The sequence below is a fragment of the Achroia grisella genome, unplaced genomic scaffold, assembly GCF_030625045.1.
Source record: "Achroia grisella isolate CSIRO2021 unplaced genomic scaffold, CSIRO_AGI_Agris_v1 utg840, whole genome shotgun sequence".
Classification (NCBI taxonomy): Eukaryota; Metazoa; Arthropoda; class Insecta; order Lepidoptera; family Pyralidae; genus Achroia; species Achroia grisella.
Window position 1 is genome coordinate 1,909,421 of NW_026713038.1, and position 21,445 is coordinate 1,930,865.

At 41.3% G+C, this 21,445-nt stretch overlaps 1 protein-coding gene across 1 annotated transcript in view; it reads left to right on the forward strand.

Moving 5' to 3' along the window:
- LOC131852173 (HEAT repeat-containing protein 5B) overlaps positions 1-21,206 on the forward strand; it is a 28,518-nt gene extending 7,312 nt beyond the window's left edge. Inside the window, exons 10-41 of the mRNA XM_059202814.1 lie at positions 16-147; positions 812-962; positions 1,330-1,451; positions 1,526-1,592; positions 2,131-2,249; positions 2,606-2,742; positions 3,091-3,275; positions 3,987-4,081; positions 5,895-6,061; positions 6,478-6,652; positions 6,735-7,001; positions 7,330-7,519; positions 7,842-7,993; positions 8,254-8,392; positions 8,586-8,831; positions 9,246-9,364; positions 9,778-9,889; positions 10,837-11,018; positions 11,813-11,937; positions 12,944-13,064; positions 13,305-13,593; positions 13,968-14,177; positions 14,909-14,998; positions 15,471-15,594; positions 16,233-16,384; positions 16,753-16,865; positions 17,291-17,471; positions 17,814-18,023; positions 18,307-18,446; positions 19,098-19,320; positions 20,259-20,392; positions 20,760-21,206. Coding sequence (XP_059058797.1) covers positions 16-147; positions 812-962; positions 1,330-1,451; positions 1,526-1,592; positions 2,131-2,249; positions 2,606-2,742; positions 3,091-3,275; positions 3,987-4,081; positions 5,895-6,061; positions 6,478-6,652; positions 6,735-7,001; positions 7,330-7,519; positions 7,842-7,993; positions 8,254-8,392; positions 8,586-8,831; positions 9,246-9,364; positions 9,778-9,889; positions 10,837-11,018; positions 11,813-11,937; positions 12,944-13,064; positions 13,305-13,593; positions 13,968-14,177; positions 14,909-14,998; positions 15,471-15,594; positions 16,233-16,384; positions 16,753-16,865; positions 17,291-17,471; positions 17,814-18,023; positions 18,307-18,446; positions 19,098-19,320; positions 20,259-20,392; positions 20,760-20,939 — 5,049 coding nt within the window. The 3' untranslated portion in view covers positions 20,940-21,206. The remainder of the gene's footprint in view (positions 1-15; positions 148-811; positions 963-1,329; positions 1,452-1,525; positions 1,593-2,130; positions 2,250-2,605; positions 2,743-3,090; positions 3,276-3,986; positions 4,082-5,894; positions 6,062-6,477; positions 6,653-6,734; positions 7,002-7,329; positions 7,520-7,841; positions 7,994-8,253; positions 8,393-8,585; positions 8,832-9,245; positions 9,365-9,777; positions 9,890-10,836; positions 11,019-11,812; positions 11,938-12,943; positions 13,065-13,304; positions 13,594-13,967; positions 14,178-14,908; positions 14,999-15,470; positions 15,595-16,232; positions 16,385-16,752; positions 16,866-17,290; positions 17,472-17,813; positions 18,024-18,306; positions 18,447-19,097; positions 19,321-20,258; positions 20,393-20,759) is intronic.
- The last annotated feature ends 239 nt before the right edge of the window (positions 21,207-21,445 follow it).

Below are 21,445 nucleotides of genomic sequence, written 5' to 3' on the forward strand. Positions count from 1 at the left end.
TATTGTTTTTTACAGGAGACGTTATTCAGCCAGCACCTGTTGGTATGTGCACTGACGGAAGCAGGTGAGCTGGCCTTACAGCTCGGCACCGCGCTGCATCATCTCGTCGCAGATCCTTCGCTGAACATGTTACAAGCCATTTGTGCTGTTAGTAAGCTTATATACTCTTTATTACACTTAATCTCTGTTCAATAAGATAACATTGTCAGCGCTATGAATTTTAAGTTAGATATTTTCTACAAAAACATTATTATCATTTATAAATTCTTCAATTTTATAATATTGTAAGTAATAATTACAAAGAAAATATGTTTTGAAACATTTTTGAATTCTTTTTCTGGCAAATTGATACATAGTCGCTTTTCTATTTTACTTTGCAATTGAGGATCTCCTTTACTGTTAGCATGCCAAGATTCTTTGTTGGTGATGTGCCAAGGGACACCTTATACTGTTCTCAGTTTTGGGCCCTATGGATGATGTCAATACTTGACTTTGACACACTTCCCCAAAGTTGTAAGCCGTATGTCCATACAGGTTGATATAAATACAGGGATGTATATATATACTAGCTGTCCCGGCAAACGTTGTTTTGCCTTAATATAAAAAATAATAATTTAGGGGTGGACTACCCCTAACATTTAGGGGGATGAAAAATAGATGTTGGCCGATTCTCAGACCTAGTCAATACGCTCAAAAACTGTGCTACGAAAACTGTGACACGAGAATTTTATATATAAGATATTTGTAAATAAATACATATTATATATATGAATATAAAAGAGTTATATCTGGGAGGTGTCTGCACGGTCAGGTACTGGAGCACCCGTGCGCGGCGGCGCGGCTGGCGGCGGCGCGGTGCGTGCGGGCCGTGTGCGAGGCGCTGCCCGCGCGCGCCGCGCCGCTCCTCGACACCTGCCTCGACGCGCTCGACGCGCCCAGGCCCTCGCCGCACCACATCTCCGGTAGGTCGAACCGCCCGCGAACATCGACCTCAATTTCAGTCAACTATTTTTTTTATTCTTTATTGTAGTAAATCACGCATACAAAAGGCGAGCTTAATGTCATATATCATTCTCTACCAGCTAAGCTTTAGGTAGAAATACGAACGCGTTGTAGGGTAGTAGTGGCGAAAAAATGTGGCCATAAAAATTATAATAGATATATTTAAAATATACACAAAAAATAAATAAAAGTACTATACATAGTATATATTATTGTAATATATATATATATATATAATTCAACACCAAACAGTTATACCTCATTCTGATGGTCAGTAGGTATTTTAAAAAGAACATTATTTGAAAGTCAACAATTTGCTATTTGCAGGTTACTCGGCGGCGCTGGCTGGCATTCTGGGCTCGGTGCGGCGGTCGCCGCTGGGCGTGCCGCACGGACGCGGCAAGGTGGCGTTCAACGCGGCCGAGCAGCTGCTGCGCTCCGCCGGCCAGGTGGCATGCGCGCAACGCGGCCGCCATCTGCACGCTCGGTACGTACGCCGCGAGCTGGCGTCCGACGCGGCCAGAGCAGCCGCCTCACCGCCGCGCGCACGCACGCCGGCTGGCTGCTCGTCGGCGCCATCTGCACGCTCGGTACGTACGCCGCGAGCTGGCGTTCACCGCTGCGCGCACGCACGCCGGCTGGCTGCTCGTCGGCGCCATCTGCACGCTCGGTACGTACGCCGCGAGCTGGCGTCCGACGCGGCCGAGCAGCTGCTGCGCTCCGCCGGCCAGAGCAGCCGCCTCACCGCTGCGCGCACGCACGCCGGCTGGCTGCTCGTCGGCGCCATCTGCACGCTCGGTACGTACGCCGCGAGCTGGCGTCCGACGCGGCCGAGCAGCTGCTGCGCTCCGCCGGCCAGAGCAACTTAGAAGTTTATTCATTATTTATTTATTTATTCCTGCGCGCATAGAATGTGTCGTGTAAAGACGACTAATGTGAAAATTTTATTTCTCATATCATTTACATTTATTTTAATACCAAATATGTGGCTCGAAGGACCAATATACATAGTAAAAATATTGATCCTTCGAATTGTATAATCTACTAGAGAATGTATAAATTATGGAATTAATTTTTGTTTTTGGAGATTACAGTACTGAATATGATGTTTTGATTTTTCGGTTACAGGTGTACCGGTTGTTCGAGGCTTGTTGCCCCGGATGTTATTGCTCTGGAGGAATAGTTTCCCTAGGTCGGCTAAGGAATTGGAATCGGAAAAAGCTAGAGGAGATGCTTTCACTTGGCAGGTGAATATTATTTTATGGTTTAATATTATTAACAACCTAACCTGTGCTACTTTTTTGCGTCGGTTCTTAATGCATTGCGATTGCTTCTAAGATGTGTTGCATTGGTAGAGAGTCACAGTTAAGTGTTTTTATTACTTGTAGGCTGAATGATTTTACGATTGGAATTCCTTCTTGTATAGGTCTCAGTATATGTTGATTTTTAAACAGTTACTTCATCACATTGGCTGGAGTTTTTATGTATCTTTTTCCAAAAAGTAACGTTCATTTTGCGGCTGGTATAATTAAAAAAAGTTTAAGTTTAAGTATAAAATAGTTTTAGTTTTATATTTTTGTAATAATATTGACTTTTTCAATAGGTGACATTGGAAGGCCGTGCCGGCGCCTTATCAGCATTGCACAGTTTGTTAATACACTGCCCATCGCTTGTTAACAATGACGATACAGCTAAACGACTTACACAACCCATAGATGGAGCTATTGCAGTTCTTACTAAGTGAGTTTTACTACATTTTCATAATTCAGCCAGTTCCTATCCGGTTCGAAGGACTACAACTGTATGTAAAAATTAAATAGCATTAATTTTATTTTATTTCATTGTTTCTAGTATGTAATTATACAGCGAAAATAGATACAGGTTGTTGTGGTGTTACCACCAGTAAATAAAGATATGAACAATACAAATATTGCAATATAAAAGTGTCTATGGATTACATCTTCACTATCGAATCGGACGGTTCAATTTCTAACTATAAATTTACCATGATGCTATTTAATTCCTTGCTTAAAATCGTTATTGATAAATTAAGCAAGCATTGGAAAGTTATAATCCATGTTATACCAGCGTGGGAGCCGTGATCCGGAACTACGGCGGTGCGTTAAAAGCACCGTCGGCACTACTGCGGCTGCGACTGTACCAGGCGTGCGGCGCGCTGTACCAGGCGTGCGCCGCGCCCGCGCCGCTGCTGCGGCTGCTGGCCGCCGAGCTGGCGGGCTCGGCGGACCCCGGCGGCGCCACGGTGGCTACCGGTACGTACGCAGCACCCATAGTACCAGGCGTGTGGCGCGCTGTACCAGGCTTGCGGCACGCTGTATCAGGTTTGTGGCGCGCTGTACCAGAGGTGCGGCGCGCTGTACTAGGTGTACGGCGCTCTGTAGTATCAGGCGTCCGCCGCTCTGTAGTACCATGAGTGCGCCATTTTGGACCATGGTGGTATAGTGTACTAGGCGTTCGTCGGCACTGTTTCCGTTCTGTGCTACTAGGATCACTATTACATGTACGACTATATTGTAGTCTTCAACTCCTGATGGTTTGTTCAATGAACTCTGTGTAGGTGGCCCAGTCCGAGGAGGAAAATCCAGTAAATTGTATGCTGCATTATTTTTTGGTACCACAACATTTCAATTTAAAATGAATCCTTGGTACCCTCTTATATTAATTTAAGCATTGTCTAAGTAATTAGATATAGAGATGAAATTATTACATAACAAATGGTTTTTTTGTGGAAATAGTTGAATAAAACAATATATAATAATAAAAGTATTTGTATTGGGAAGGAACTGGCTTCTGTCATACGGCTAATGCTAGTTCAGAATTCAGAAGCCAGGACTACACATAAATACTGAAAGGATTGATATTGTCTGGAATGTGTACCTATTGTATAAATAATATTGTAACGATCCTTCTGAATTTAATAAAGATTATTATTATTATATTATTATTATTATTATCTAATACAGGTATGCTGATAACTGCTATGCATCCGCGAGATACTATATTGCTCGGTGAAGAGGGATGGATTTACGACACAGATCAAGCTGACATTGAAGAACAGGTAAATTACCTTGTTACGTTTATTCAATTTATATGTATAATAAACAGTATATATTACAAATTCACAGTATTCTTATGTACTTGTGGTAATTTTCTCAGCGATTTCGATTTCCAGGAAGTTCTCAATTTAACTGCCTTTTTATATATATTCAGCTTTTTTCTACTTTCTACAACCGGTATTGGTAGAAACACAATTTATTTTTTGATTCATTTGTGAAACGCTACATTTAAACTACGTAAATATCAGACCAAAAAAAATCGAAATTTCAGAATAAACTTTTATAAATGTAATAAGATGCAGGTTTGGCTTAGTAACAAGCTTTCAATTATCTACTATTTCGCTAATAGTCCGCCTGTAATAAATGACAATATAGATCTTTTAGGTAATTTGATGCTGTTCCATGTTTTAAAAAGTCCCCTGCCACAACAATTTTTAGCTTCCCGTTATATTTTTTTGATATTTGATGTAGTAAAATCTATATATGTACAATAATTTTATGTTAGCATCAGATTCGACAGCATTTTTTGTACTGAATGCTCTTTTATAAATGGCAATTCTTTACATAATAACCTCTCCTTAGCCAGAATACAAGTCCCACCTCTTTGCCTATCTCTACAGAAATTAGTAACCATATTGTAGTTATGAAGTTTTAGATAACTATCGTTTCCCTTTTTTAAAAATAAACATATAATATCTGGTTCATTGGTCTTGTAGGTCGTGTAACGTTATTTCTAATAATTCTCTTTTAGAAAAAAAACTAGCAATATTTTGATGAAGAATATTCATATATATCTCTGTTTCATGTTTAGCCTCGAAAAAATGAGCGATTTACAACTGGGAAGTAGTAAGGAATTGTTCCCTTTTTGTGTTTCAGTTTTTTTGAATGAATATCAGCGCGTCGTTTTCTTTAGTTTTATGGCCAAAACGGGATTGTTCCTTTCTTCCACGTTTGAATTTTTGACTTGGCACTTGCCCTATTCAATGTTATAAGTTTCTTTAATTCTTTGTGATTACAATAAATTCGGTCATAATCAATACAGCAATAGTATAATTAATGGATTTACAGATGACAGTTAAATCTTTAGAATAGCATTTTGTGAAATAGCAGTTAATATATTTGTCACAGGATACTATTATTTAGCATATTTATATTCATTGACTTATTTTTTAAAACATTTAGAACTACGACAGAACACTTTAATTTGTTTAGTGTTAGTTCAAGTTCCTCCAAAGTATGTCTAGGATTTGTATCATTTTCTCCAATACACATTACTATCTTGTCGTCTTTATGTGCCTTTATATCGCGGCAACTATTTAATACTTCGAAAGAAGGTGCGTACGGTTTTGTATAGCCTGATACTTCATATTTTTGATATACTGTATTTTGTCGAGAATGTATTAAAGCTGAAGCTAATCCAGTGCATTGTTGTGTACTGTAAATGTATATATATTTTCAAGTGATGTATTTTCGAGTGTAAACCTTGTCTTATTAACTCCATTGTCAGGCTTATGCAACTTCAACTCAAGTATTGTAATTTGTTTATTTAGATCCTTAATACACTCATTAGATCGCGATAGTTCTTGTTCGAGTCTTGATATCTTATTTTCTAGATTCATACATTCTTTAAAATTGGTTTTGGGCGTGCTGAAATTATTATCTTGATTAAGATCTGGCTTAGTAGCTTTCAATTATCTAATATTTCGCTAATAGTCCGCCTGTAATAAATGACAATATAAAAACGTAGTGTAAACTATATATGTACATATGTTAGCATCAGAGTAGTGATATAACCAATATTGGTTGACCCCTCAGCTGGTGTCGCCGCTGAGCGCGAGCGGGTCCGGCGCGCTGGAGCACGACCCGTGCTGCGTGTACCGCGCGGCGGGCACGGCAGACGCGCAGCCGCTGGGCGTGGCCGTCATCGACGCGTCCGTCGCACTCTTCCCCTTAATATTCTCCCGCGCCGCCAACAAGCACAGGTCAGTACCTACGGATCAATTACATTTCAGCAGCCGCTGGGCGTGGCCGTCATCGACGCGTCCGTCGCACTCTTCCCCTTAATATTCTCCCGCGCCGCCAACAAGCACAGGTCAGTACCTAATATTCTCCCGCGCCGCCAATTCTCCCGCAAGCCAACAAGCACAGGTCAGTACCTACGGATCAATTACATTTCAGCAGCCGCTGGGCGTGGCCGTCATCGTCATGTGCTTAAATAATTTCTATTACTGCAAGTCGTAAAATGTAAAATATATTTTGTCTATGGAATAATTTGCAAAAATGTTTTGTATGCTAGGTTGAGTTTTTTATTATTTCCTTTCTATATATATGTGTATAAATGAGATGGATAATGTGTAAATTATATAATATTAATCATAAGTGATTATAATTTTTGCAGACAACAAATGCTTGAACACTTTGTGGAATGCATCAAGATGGCTAAGGGTCCTCGCCAAGAAGCAATACAAATAAACGTGTACACGGCACTGTTACTTGCACTGCGGACGTTAGCTGAAATGAAGAGCTCCCTCGGACAGGACGCAGTCAAGAACATCGCGACGGAGCTTATTATTGTTAGTATCATCATTGTTATGTCTTGCCTATATGTAGATACAAAAGTTCAAATGAGGAATGATAACTTTGTACTTTTTTTAGAGTGGTCTATCAACAAACAGCGCTACAGTCCGCGCTGCAGCGGCTGCGTGCTCTGGTAGATTATGTGGTTGCATCACCGAAGCGGAGAGCCAAGCGTTGAGTGAACGCGTTATCGCTTTAGCGCGCTCGTCTGTAAACCGGCCAACCCGCGCCGCCGCTGCAGCCGCTGTAGGAGCTGTGCAGCGGGCGCGGGGCGCTGCGTCTAGCGCTGCAGCGCTGCCGGTGCTGAGGGCACTCGCGCAGGATACAGCCGCTGTTGAAGTACAGGTATATTTGTGCTTGAATTTGAAAAGATTGTAAGAGTCCTGTCTTTCATCCTCGCAACTGCAGCTGACGTTCGCTAGGCTTCCTAATACAATAACTTTAACTATCGTATAAGTTTTTAACTGGTAGGAAATTGGTCACATTAACCAGGTTTGCGGGCTACTATTAAAATACATGTTACTACACGTTATTAACGACCTTTAAGATTATATGATTCACCTGTATATTGTTTTACCTAGACAAATTTGAAAAGATTTGATTATATTATAATTTAAATTAACTTTTGTCTCATTTTTTATATGTTTTTTAATTATTATTATTCTGATACCAGGTGTGGTCTATCCACGCGTTGTCAGTGCTAGCAGATGCATCGGGACCTATGTTCCGAGGGCATGTGGAGTCGACTCTCAACCTAGCTCTGAAGCTGCTATTCAGTGCGCCACCGTACCAGGAAGACCTGCACAGGAGCATTGGTAGACTCTTGTCTGCACTGATTACTGTTGTCGGCCCAGAGTTACAAGGTAATATATTTGTATTGTTGAGTGAAGAGATTTTTTTTGGTATGTTAGAGTTGGACAAATTTACCAATAGACATTTGGAATAATATTTTTACCGTGCTTTATGTTCTCTAGAAGATTTCAAGCGATAAGTTTGTCCGTTTGTTGCACACTTTTACTATGATTATATTAAAAAAATCTGTGTTTTTTAAGTATATTATGTATGTTGTTACAAAAATAAAAATATCTAAGATATCAATTGTACATTACACAAGCTCTGCTTACCGTGGGACTAGATGGCGCTGTGTTAATATTATTATTATTATGAAATGTGTACGTTTGGCAGTGTGCGCGGTGAGTCGGTTCGTGTGTGCGAGTGCAGCGCTGATGGAGATGGGCGCGGACGGAGCGCGTGCTGAGGCCATCGGCTGCCTCCAGCAGCTGCAGTTGTTCGCGCCGCAGCACATCAACCTGCACACGCTCGTGCCCCAACTATGCGTTAGTATCCCGTCCTGCTATTTCTATACCAATTTATAGTTATTAGTTATTTCACTCGTTGCTTTGTGCTAGTACCCTCCCTGTTATCTCTATACCAGTTTGTAGTTAATATGTATTGTATTCGTCATTATTGGTTTTTGGTTTTGAAGGCCAGAATATGTTACGGTGAAATTACAAGGTACGCAGGAATTATATTTCCATCCTCACAAATGGCGACGGCGACGTGATGATCTCAATAATGGATTTATTTTATTTTCCAGCGGGAGCTGTCGAACTGCTCGCTGGCAACGCGGCGTGCTGCGCTGTGCTGCGCGCGCCAGCTGTCACAGAAGGAAGCTGCCGCTGTGTGCCGGCACGCGCTGCTCGCACGCGACCACGTGCCGCCGCGCCCCTACACAGGTCACTAGCACATTGTATGACAGCTTGTAGAAAGACAGGGCCGCCGTGTGGCAGGAAAATTTGCTCTTTTATATTCAATAGAAGAGTCCAATCGACTGTTCGTGTGTATAGGTGATGGTTATCACTTACCATTCAGCCGTTAGCTTTTTAGGCTATTTTATTCCAATCGATGAGTGATCCTTTCCATCTACAGGCGTAGTGATAACGGAAACGGGTTTGCCGGGCGCGTTGTTCGCGCTGCTGGACACGGAGCGCGACCCGACCATCCTGCGGTACGCGCGCGACACGCTCACCTGCTGCGTGCTGGCGGCCGCGTCCGCGCCCGCATCCGCGCCCGCATCCGCGCTCGACTCCGAATCCGCATCCGTGCCCGCAGCAGCCATCACCCGCCTGCGTGATTGGCTCGCGCTTCTGAAGCGTGTACTTACTGTTAGACTCGGTGAGCATAGACCATATTGTATTTAATGTAATACTAATTGTAACCCGCTGCTATGCTCAGGCGATGCATGGTTTTGTTTCCAATTTCCAATTTTGAGGCCACTTTTAACATAGGTATATCACAGAAATTATCGAAGAAAATTTCAAGAAAAGAAGACATGGAAAATGACTTGTTTATTTACATTTCCGGCAATGAATCTTCTAGTTCTCTTTACTAACAATCATGCCCTCATATGTAATATTTTAGACCATTAACACACTATCTTTTAAATTCTTAGATTATTATTTCAAACTAATATAATGGTGTTGGGCGTAACTGGCTTTACAGCTTCATTGAACGTATAACGTCCATGCCACATTGAAAACCACGATTCTTATATCTAGATTAATGTAAATTCATTATTGACATATCCAGAGGACGGCAACAATCCGGAGACAGACCTGGATGGTGAAGGTGACGACGACCAGGCCGAGTTCCACGCGGAGTCGGAGCAGTCCACGCACCCTGCCGTACAGTCTAGGTGGCCAACTAGGGTGAGTTTTTATAAAGTACATTGTTTATTGTTATTGCTATATATTAATATTGTTCAATCGGTTCTTATTAATAACTAGTTGTGCCTGCTATTTCATATCTATATAACTTTAGTGTTTGTATACCCATTAGATTAAAAGGGATACTAAAGTCACAATATATTAGACAAAACCGTACATAAATGAGTTAAATAGAATTTGAGATTTATATAATATATAACATAACAGGAATTTTTGAGAATAAAGTCCATCAATAATACATTTTCTGATATAAATAGATCTTCTCTGTACAGACAGCAGGATGTATCAATTTGTATCTTTTTAATATTTTTTTCTTACATATATTTAGTTCATTTTAGAAACAATTAAATTGAAGTTATTTTATTCCAGCAATTATATATAAATATATTTTGTAGGTATTTGCAATGGAGTGCATTCAGAAGATAATGGGTGCGTGCGAAGCGACCGGTGACAGTGCGCACTTCGATCTAGTTAAAGCTAAAGAGAAACTGCAGACTGATCCAAATGGTATGTAATAAATGTATTAGTAGAAGTAAGAGAGAGTAAAGAATAATATATGATGGTAAGTGGCCACCCTCGTATATATACATGATTAGCACACCACGTATATCGCGGTATCACGTGACGCCCATGGTATCCTTCATGGGTTGACATTCCAGAAAAATAAAATATCACGTGTTATAAACCTGTAATTTCACTGCTATACTCTATATGCTCACTCTCAACACTTAGTTGCAAGTATACAATCTGAAGCTCGTTGTATAGTTGAATAAATTTAGCATATATTTACTATATAACATACGACCTTGTTTGCTCATAAAGCCATTTTGTTTTTTAGCATAAAATAGAATGGAATAGAATAGAATTTTTTTATTAACTCGTTTTTATAGTAATAACATAAGAAATACAAGAAAATTATTCTTACACATTAAAAAACGGAGTCAATGTGGGCCACAACTCAGCATAATGCTGGAAATAGTTTCCAGTGCTGATTTTCAGTTGGGACTGGGGAAATAACTAAATTTACTTCAAAATTTCTTTGAATTTGTTTTTTTATATCTTGCCATCGGCTTGCCAAGCCCTTAGCAGATTATACGATTTTGTTTCTGAAGGAAAAAAAATATCTTGAATAAACCAGTTTTGTTTTCACCTTGTTGGATTTGACGTTGTTATTGAATTAAAAAAAATAGGAGGTAATTAAAGTAGTATTTTTGTGCGTGCGAGATTTGACTTTTTTTAATAAAAAAAAAACCGATAGGTATTTAAAGCCGTGTTTGTGTTATGTCAGTGGAGTGCCTGTCGGTGCTGTGGAATTTGACGTTCTTTTTTAGTTAAAAAACCTATGGTAGAAAGAAATAAGTCGTGTCAGTGGAGTGCCTACGAGAGCTGCAGGATTTGACGTTTGAAAAAAAAATCGATGAGTTATTTAAAGGTGTGTATGTGTTGTGTGGTAGCGGAGTGCCTGTCGGTGCACCTGTCGGACGTGGTGCGCATGGCGTTCGTGGGCGCCACGGGCGAGGCGGACGCGCTGCGGCTGGCCGGCCTGCGCACGCTGCAGCGGCTCGTGCAGCTGTTCGCGCGCGCGCCCGAGCCTGACTTCCCAGGACACCTGCTGCTCGAGCAGTACCAGGCGCAGGTACCTACCACCCCCAGGAACCGCGTTCTGTATTTCGTCACGTCTCCCCCACGGTGGGCGGAGGCGGGGAAAGAGTTACCCACGCGTTTAGGGTCCGCCCTAAACGCGTGGGTAACTTGTGGGTAACCGCCGCTGGTTGTCGATTCGATTAAGTCGCGGTCGATTGCGAACTGGGGAACTATGACGGCGAGGAGAACCGCCTTGGAATTCCTCCTTGGAAGGGGAAGTTTATTTTTAAATGCTAGATAACCTTAGACAATACATTAACGCCAGTTCAAGCACGAAGTACTTGCGTTAAACTTATCATCTTATATTAATATAACTTACAATAGTCAACCAATGGTCATGGTCTTTATATTAAAAACATAAAAATATTATTACTAGTCTACATAATCGTAACGTTACAAACTTTTGTTCCTTCGAGTCGGATGTGGTCATTTGAGAAGAAAATCTTCTCAAATGATCGATCAATGAGTGTTTTTTCGAACTATTCTAATACTGTTGCCCGCATCTGGGGCAATCTGAGGGCACAGCTAGGGGTTCAAAACTCGGTTCGGGGCGTCATAATTTCGATCTCCGTCTTAATAGAACCAATCGGATGCGATCAATGAGAGTGACAATCGCTTGTGCAGGTGGGCGCGGCGGTGCGGCCTGCATTCTCCGGCGACACAGCCTCGCACGTGACGGCGGCCGCTCAAAACGTGTGCTCCGGTTCGGCGGCGCCACAAGTTTCGATCTCCGTCTTAATAGAACCAATCGGATGCGATCAATGAGAGTGACAATCGCTTGTGCAGGTGGGCGCGGCGGTGCGGCCTGCATTCTCCGGCGACACAGCCTCGCACGTGACGGCGGCCGCGTGCGACGTGTGCTCCGCCTGGATCGGCTGCGGCGTCGCCAGGGACATGAGCGACCTGCGCAGGTACTGTAACTGTACACACTACTGACAGTGATCACGACGGATGCAGGTGGCCACGTGACACGGCCGCGTGCGACGTGTGCTCCGCCTGGATCGGCTGCGGCGTCGCCAGGGACATGAGCGACCTGCGCAGGTACTGTAACTGTACACACTACTGACAGTGATCACGACGGATGCAGGTGGCCACGTGACACGGCCGCGTGCGACGTGTGCTCCGCCTGGATCGGCTGCGGCGTCGCCAGGGACATGAGCGACCTGCGCAGGTACTGTAACTGTACACACTACTGACAGTGATCACGACGGATGCAGGTGGCCACGTGACACGGCCGCGTGCGACGTGTGCTCCGCCTGGATCGGCTGCGGCGTCGCCAGGGACATGAGCGACCTGCGCAGGTACTGTAACTGTACACACTACTGACAGTGATCACGACGGATGCAGGTGGCCACGTGACACGGCCGCGTGCGACGTGTGCTCCGCCTGGATCGGCTGCGGCGTCGCCAGGGACATGAGCGACCTGCGCAGGTACTGTAACTGTACACACTACTGACAGTGATCACGACGGATGCAGGTGGCCACGTGACACGGCCGCGTGCGACAAATTTTCATATTCTTTGTTAACTTTATTATGCCTTTATACGTAGTGATGTCGCCAGGGACATGAACCTGCGCAGGTTTTTAACTGTACACATTGACAGTGATATTGTTATTAGTGAACGGCCTTCGGCGACACGGCTTATTACATAAAAAAATATATATATTGATTTTTATTTTAGATGTACTTGAAATAGGTTTATAAAACACTTTAATGTGTAAAAGGACTACCTTTAATTATAATTTGAATTTTAAAAAAATAAAATTGTAAAATGGTCATTCTGACAGGATACATATATGTTAATATATTACTCTATATACCTATGTATATAGAATTATAAGTCTGTCAAGTCCTGTACATAAACATACTCGTATTTCTCTTACATTCAAGGATTTACGTTATTTTTTATTTTTCAGAGTTCATCAGTTACTCGTGTCTAGTTTAGACAAATTGAATACTAAAGGCAATACAACACTCATATACAATGAAAGTATGGCAACACTTGAGAAACTGTCAATTCTAAAGGCATGGGCTGAGGTAAGTGTATAATCTAATGTTTTTCGAATATTATTTGATAGGATGATGTTATATGATATGTCTTATAGCTTTCCTCGATAAATTGGCTATAAGGCTTACCGCTTTTAACCAATACATTTTCATTTATTAGAAAATATTTAATTCGAATTTCCTAAAATGTACGATATTATGGTATCTAATAAGATCTGATTATTGTATATTATTTTAAAATAATTACATTATGAATTTATTGTTCATTAGATTTACATTGTGGCAATGGTTAGCAACGGGAGCGCTCCAGGGAGCTATGTAAAACAACTGGATACTAAACCGTTCAACATCAAGGCTGAGCTAGCCAAATGGCGTAACGAGTTGCTCCAGAACAGTAACGAGATCGACAATGCTAGTCAAAGTGATGATGATGACGAGTACGGAGAGTTTGAGTCGAAGGGTGAAAGTTTGCTGAGGCTGGTCGAACCTGAGTTGGAGAGTTTGGGCGAGAATTGGCTCGCCGCGTTAAAGGATCATGCATTGTTGAGTTTACCTCCAGGTTAGTGCAGTATTTTAAAGTTGTAGAGTTGTAAGTGTTGTAGTGTGTAGAGTTGTGTATCAGGTTTTAGAGTTATATAGTTAGTATTCAAATATGCTACTTACATTAGTATTTACTTACATTTTCTTTGTGTAAAGTAAAGCTTCGCCTGTTCTTATTTGTTTTTATATCTTTGTCAATTTCTCTCCTTAACCTTATCTCTATCGTTTGATAATTTGTCGTCTTTTAAATCTATCTACCAAAAAATAATACTGTCAAAATGACATACTTTTACCACATTTAGTTCTAGTAGCCTTAGTTCAAACTCTGCTATGACGCGAGATTTATAGTGTGTAGTGAGGATGTCGATGGTGATATGCGTGTGTCGGTGTCAGAGTTCGCGTCGCAGCTGCCGCACGGCGGCGGCGCGTTCTACTGCGCGGCCACGGCGGACGCGGCCCGGCCGCACTACGCGCGCGCCTGGCCCGCGCTCCTGTACGCCGCCGCGCTGCGGTACGCCACGCCCGCCGCCGCATCCGCCGCCGCATCCGCCGCCGCATCCGCCGCCGCATCCGCCGCCGCACCCGCATCCGACGCACCCACCGGCACCGACGATGCGGTCTCCGACGGTGAGTCGCCACGCTACTGTCTACGCACCTACTAAGCTTAAAATGTTTAATGTTTTAATTTAAAATTTTATATAATGTTATTTAGTAACTAGAAAATTCTTTTATATCATTATACATACAATAGAAATAACAAATTCCAAATCTATACGCTCGGTTTTAGACTTTTTAGTCTTATGTCCATTTAACATTTAGTAGCTAGCAATTTCAACAACTTTGGGACCAGAATGAAGATCGTCCAAATCAAAGAATTCAAAGATTCGTTATTGTTTTGTGTCTCTGCTCCTAAACAAAATTAATAATTCGTCTTTCGATAAATCTTCGAAAACCGGTTTGATAGCTTCATTGCGGAAAGAGGTGGTTATCGTGATGCTTCAGCCTTACGCCATTTACACCAACTGTCTTTGCCTTCTGACAAAATTGATGCTGAGGTTTCCACTAAACTTTCTTTTTTTACTACGACCAGGATGAACATTTCCACTCAGAACTCACCGCTCCGAACCGCTCTTTCTTTTACCTGCTGTATCTTTATCTTTAAAACGCTTTACTACCGTATTCTCGAGCATTTTCTACTCCAAATCGCTTATATAATGTTATTCTAGTTCTTTTTAAATCATTATACATACAATAGAAATAACAAATTCCAAATTTATACGCTCGGTTTTAGACTTTTTAGTCTTATGTCCATTTAACATTTACAGAAAAAATAGAAAGCACATTGGACAATCGAGTAGCAAAGAATGAAAATGGAAACTTCGAATTCTTCGAACCACTTGATGAAAGATTCCATTTATTGTTTGGTAAGTATTTTAGGCTATTCGCTATAATAATCATTTATTTAAATAAAAATAAGTAAAAGTAATGAATGTAAATATAGTATTGAAACGATTGATATCAACAAACGACCAAAGACGCCAGATGTTACTCTCTCTTTCTATCTCATACTTGCAATAACTTGTGTATTCCATGGGTTACTTCAAGTTCAAAATTAATAATTAATCTTCTGTATAATTGTAAGTAATTCAAATATTTTCCAATTGTTTTTCATTTCCTTTCTCAATACATTTATATACAATACTGTTTCCACGGTTTCACCACCATGAGATTTATAGGCCATGTGTTTTGCGTGAAAGAGTAAGAAATATCTATCTATACTTACAAACTTTCATATTTATAATATTACTAAGATAAATATTAATATCTTCATTATTAATTACAATAGTTTTAGTTGTATAATTCCTGTTCAAATATTTATCGATGGTCTCTTTACAGGTATATGCATGGAAGCACTGTGTGCACAGAGAGATATGAGTGTGGAGAACACAATACAAGTATTATTGTCTCTGGTAACGTTATTAGATGTACCTGAAAATAGAGCTAGATTACTGAAAGACAGGTAAGGGTGTTAACGCTTATAAAATTAGCGCCTTTTACAGGTTTTCGTAGTTACTGTTTTTACTATTTTACTATAATAAATGAATAAATACATTTTTATATAATAACGTACGATCTTGACGTATATTTGCACCGTTCAAAATCGGCGGCTTGACCGTTCATCTATTTAGAAATGATAACTTTTGAATAAGAGTGCGCAAAGACACCAGGTATATTTGATCTGCGGAATTGATAAGGGCTGGAGCCCCTTCTCATGTCCAAAATAAAGTAAATATATTTAATAAGTAACGATTTTTTTTAGGAACTGAATTGTCGCTGAAACTTTGCCCATTTGATGGAAGGTGGAAGGACAACCTACGTTTATATACATGTATATCTATAATATCAACACGAACGTCGTGACACAATGCCCGTGTACTATTTTTGTACTCATGTAGTTTTTAAGGATTAAGGGTTCAGGCATCCTTACACTATAATTTCATTGCCATAATACCACGCCAAGCAAGTTTTATTTGACAGAACAAGGTGAAACACAGCAGCAGCACAACTTTGTACAGCCTAACTCTATGATCTAGTTGTATAATTTATCCGTAGAGTTGGGAGCACTATTTTTTCAATATACAATTTGTATTGTTTCAGAGCGCTAGCTATAGAGTTGTGTCAAATAATCCACCGCACTGGTTTGACACAAGAGAGTATCGAGGCGCTGTTTTTATGCGCTGATGTGCTCAGGCTGATTATAGAGGGTGCTAAGGAGCAATTACATGCCAATATGCAGGCTAAAATTAAAGGTGGGCTAAATGTATTTTCAATTAGCACAAATGACAAATGTTTAGTCAATATGTATATAATTATATCGACGATCTGAGTTCATGATTTATGTCTGTTACTCTGAAAGAGATATATTTCTAAAATATTGAATCCATCTGCGCTGTCCGTATCTATTGGCGAGGTGCCGCAAGCGAAAGCGAAAAGAGAAACGCAGATTGAACATGTAAATGCAATTTTTTTTAGCAGGACTACTATTTTTTTTTTTGCACCATACAAAGACCGTAAATCATATCCGATAGAATACATTTTTAGCAATGGGGTCAACTGGTCTCCACACAGTGTATGGTTATTTTTTTAACTAACATGAAAATGACGTGTTTATCAACAGAGTTGGCTCCGCAAGAATCGGCAGCGGGCAGCATTCCGCAGTCGGTGCTGGAAGCTGTACACACATTGGGGGAGGGTGGGCCCACAGGTGATCTCGTACCTGGCAAGTCTGTCGTGAGTATTATTACACTTTACTAACTCTATTTAATTTTGAAGAAAAATAAATTGCTATGGAGTTTTGTGGGATTGACTATGTTAACATGATAATATTTTTTAAAGAACACAGTAAGCGCGAGTTTTGAACGCAGTACAACACCTAAGAACACAGTGTATGAAAAAATAATATTTTTATTATACTGTGTTTTTAGGTGTTCGTTGATCATTGTTGTGTGTGTATATTGTAGTTTGAAAGATATATTGGTCGTAAGTGAGTTGAAGGGACAACGATGATGCCAGATCATCAATCAAATATCGTAGCTCACTGCGGTACTTTTTAGGGAGACAGCATTAGCGTTTATTGCTCCATAGTCATGGAGCCATAGTCTTCATTACTATCAATTTCCGCTTATACGGTAGTGAGAGCGTGTGCACGTGCGCAGGTGTTTTCGTGTCTGGAGCTGGGTGTGTGCGTGGCGGCGCGGCGGCTGCCGGCGCTGCGGGCCGGGACCGGCGCGGCGCCCGGCGCGGCGGCGGCCAGGCCGCTGGGGGCGCGCGCGGACGCGCTGCTCGCCGCCACGCTGCGCGCGCTCGCCGCCCTGCCCGCGCTCACCAGCCCGCACGGTACGTACGCGGACGCGCTGCTCGCCGCCACGCTGCGCGCGCTCGCCGCCCTGCCCGCGCTCACCAGCCCGCACGGTACGTACGCGGACGCGCTGCTCGCCGCCACGCTGCGCGCGCTCGCCGCCCTGCCCGCGCTCACCAGCCCGCACGGTACGTACGCGGACGCGCTGCTCGCCGCCACGTACATACGCGGCGACCGCCTCGTGTTACAACGCGACAACACAGCCGCTGCGCACGACGTTTGAAAGTCTAAGCAAATTTTTAAACTTTCTATGTCCTATTTCAGTTTTTAAACACTTCGTTGTGATACATGACAGGATATGTTTGTTTATAACGGTACAGGTGCTCTGTCTTTGCTGCCAACCCTGCTGTACCTATCGACGGAGATCTTGCGACAGAGCGAGGGCTCGCCCGTGGTGGAAGAATCGGCCCTACTGCTGCTGCAATCGGCGGCAGAGTGCCGCGTGGTGCGCGTAACGGAAGACACACGCACGCAGCACGCGCAGCTGCTCAATGCCACGCTCGCTAAACTCATCGAGAGAGTTAAGAGTGGTTAGTTTGTACCTATAATCTAATAATTAAGTCTATAGATCGGTACAGTTTCTTTAAGTATGATAATGGAAGGTGATTCCGTGGTGGCGAATTGACCAAAAATTTACGACGATGGCTTCTAGAGGAGACCATGGAGGTCGAACTGATATAGTATATTGCTAGTAATGAGGCTATTATCCTCATTATTAACAATCCTAAATAGGTACAGCTAGTTACAAATTTGTGCAAGGTTTGATATATGTCGGTTTATATACATAAATTAAAATAACACGTACAATTGCAGAGGAGCCGGAGCAACGTATCGCGGCGGTGGCTGGCGCGCGTGCTATGGCCGCGCTGGCAGGCCGAGCGCCGCCCACGCCCAAGCTGCACTACCCGTGCCTCAACCATTTCCGGCACTGTCTCGACACCGACGACCACGAGGTACGCACCCGCACACTCCCCACATCGGAATACGTTAACATCATTACCATATTACTAAAATTGTGATATCGCTGCTGATTGCTTTTTTTGTATAATAGATAATACGAAGTAGACAATATTTAGAAAGTTTTCATTCTTAGTATATCTGTCTAATTTTCGCTGATATTCAAGTGCAAATGGCAAAACGTAAATAGATCTAAAATTATCATATAATATTATCTAGTTTTATACTAAGATACATTTGGAATGAAAAAATAGTTAAAAGCTAGTTTCAAAGTAGAACAGAAAGTAGTTGTTCAATAAAGAAATAACCGAAGCGACTCGAAAGCAAAATTGTATTCTATTTAGGAGAGAGTTGCTTTTTGTTGCGTTTTTTTGGGGTATATGATGCGTGTACATGCAGACGTTCGAATATAAATAACTTTATTCAATAAAGATGTAACCGACGCTACATGCAAGCAAAATTATACTGTATCCTATTTATAGGAAAGTTGCTTTTTACGGTACATGACGTGAGTGTGGACACGCAAGTGTTCGAATATAAATGACTAGTGAATAAATGTGTAATCGATGGTACGCGAAGCAAAATTACTCTGTACTCTTTTTGTAATAGAGTTGCTTTTTACGTGTATATGATGTATGAACGCGCAGGCGTTCGCGGCATGCTGCGGCGTGCTGCGGCGAGTGTGGGGCCGCGGGGCTGCGCGCGGGCCGGCGGCGGCGTGGGCGCGCGCGCTGGCGGCCCGGCTGGTGGCCCGCGCCGCCGTCGTGGGGCAGGGCCCGCCGCCCGACCCGCAGCCGGGGCCCGCCAAGGCCGCGCTCGCGGCGCTCGCGGCGCTCGACGACTTGCTCGACTCCGCGCCCGACGATGCCAGTATGTATAACGTTTATTTGTACCGCGGTGAATATAGCGTATAAGGCCCAAAATCACCGAGGTGGGAAACTTCATCCTGTTTTATGATGAATGTAAATCGCTTAACTTGTGTTTAAACAATATTTACGTTGGCAGAGCATGCAATAATTAAAATTCGTAACTAAATTAAATTATACATATTATTTTATAATTATATATATTATACATATTATATTATAGTACTTTTATAGTATAGTTAATAAGTTTTTGTTTGTTGTAATGCTGCAGAGGACAAATATAAAGGTACCCATTATAATATACAATTTTGTAAATTGAATCATTATTATTCTGTGATCACTAGATCTTATTTTATTAATTAAACAAAATTATAATAATGGGTAATGTATAAATAGGCCAGAAATGACGACGGGACTATTTGTCACACTATCACTACTGTACCATTTGTATTAAATAACATAGAAACATTATAGGGAGTGTAAAAAATCTCAACAAAAATAATATGTATTAAATACATAGATCTCCGGTGATAATAATTTTATCATCTGGGAGACATTTATCACAAATAATCCAATTATTGTTTCGTAATTTTCCTTACATTGTGGTATATCCATTTAGAGCTTTCTTCATCTAGTTGCCTGTAACGACATCCTGATAATAAAGAGTCAAACAAATTACTTTAAATTGAGAATGATTCTTTTAAATTTAACTATAATAAGTACTGTTAAAGTGTCATAGTTGTATTATGTAGGTATATTTATCATAAATATTTTTAATGAGTTAATTATTTATCTTCCTATTTATTGTATATCTATTTGTATTGATTTTATTATACCTATATAAAGGAAAAGAAAAATGAAATAATATTACCGGAGCATAGGTAGGTCCATTTAGAATGGTGTGTTAAGTAGGTTTGCGTAGTGATGTGTATGTGTGTATAGGTGCGGCGTTGGTCCGAGTGCTGGTGCCGGTGGTGGTGTCGTTCCTGCGCGCGTCCGTGCTGCCGCCGCACCAGCGCGCTCTTCACGAGTTCGCGCTGCAGTGGCTCGCTCGCCGCGCGCCGCAGTTCCCGCAGGTACATACCACGATATTGATCTATTTACTAGCTGACCCGCAAACGTTGTTTTGCAATATCAATTAGAATCGCTCTTATTAAATAATAATTTTCACCCTTCTATCTTGGTGATAGAAGGGTGAAAATTTAACTTTGAATGTATTTTTAATGCCCAATATAAATAAAATATAATATTTTTTTTTAGAGTTGAACTACCCTTACCTTACCCTTATCACTTAGATTCCATCTAGTATCTAGTTCGTGTTCCATATAAACGAACAAACTTATACACACATTCTATTTATTATCTCTGGTACTGCTTCGCTTATGTACACCGGTTGCCATTTACTAACACATATGTGATTCATGTTAAATAAAAAAATTACAGGAGTTCAAAGCGATGATGCAGCAGTCTTCTGAACTGCGCACAAAACTGGAGAGTGCGGTGAAAGCGAACCAGGCCAACAGCCGCGCCGCCCGCCACTCGCAACACCAGCGGCCACTGTTCGACACCAAGCCCGCCAAACCCACCATACAACTCAAGACAGACTTCAGTGACTTCAGGTAAACATATGGAAACCTTTAAAAGGTGTAACTAGAAGATTTTCTATTATGTTCTCATATACGCACATGATATTGTAATACTGCATTTCTATCAAAAATAAACCATTTTTATATTACAATTATAGCATTTTGACGACCTAGGTGGTCTAGCGGTTTAGCACACCGCCTTACTTCCGATGTTTGCAGGTTCCATTCCTTGCACGGTACAAACTTTTGTATTCCTGAGTATGATTGTATGTATCGGTCTGAGTGTTTTTTATATTATATATAATTTATAATATTTGTATTTTTTTAAATATACGTATGTATTTAAAAAAAGTGCTAGTATGTATTTATGTTAGTTATCTAGTACCCATACCAAGCTTGGCACTGAATGGCGCTCTGTGAATTGTCCTGAGATTTTATTATTTTTAAGTACTAAAATTACATATAACATGAATGACAATGAGTATAAATGACAATGGTTTTGAACAATTTTGAATATTTTATATGTATAACATTAACATCACA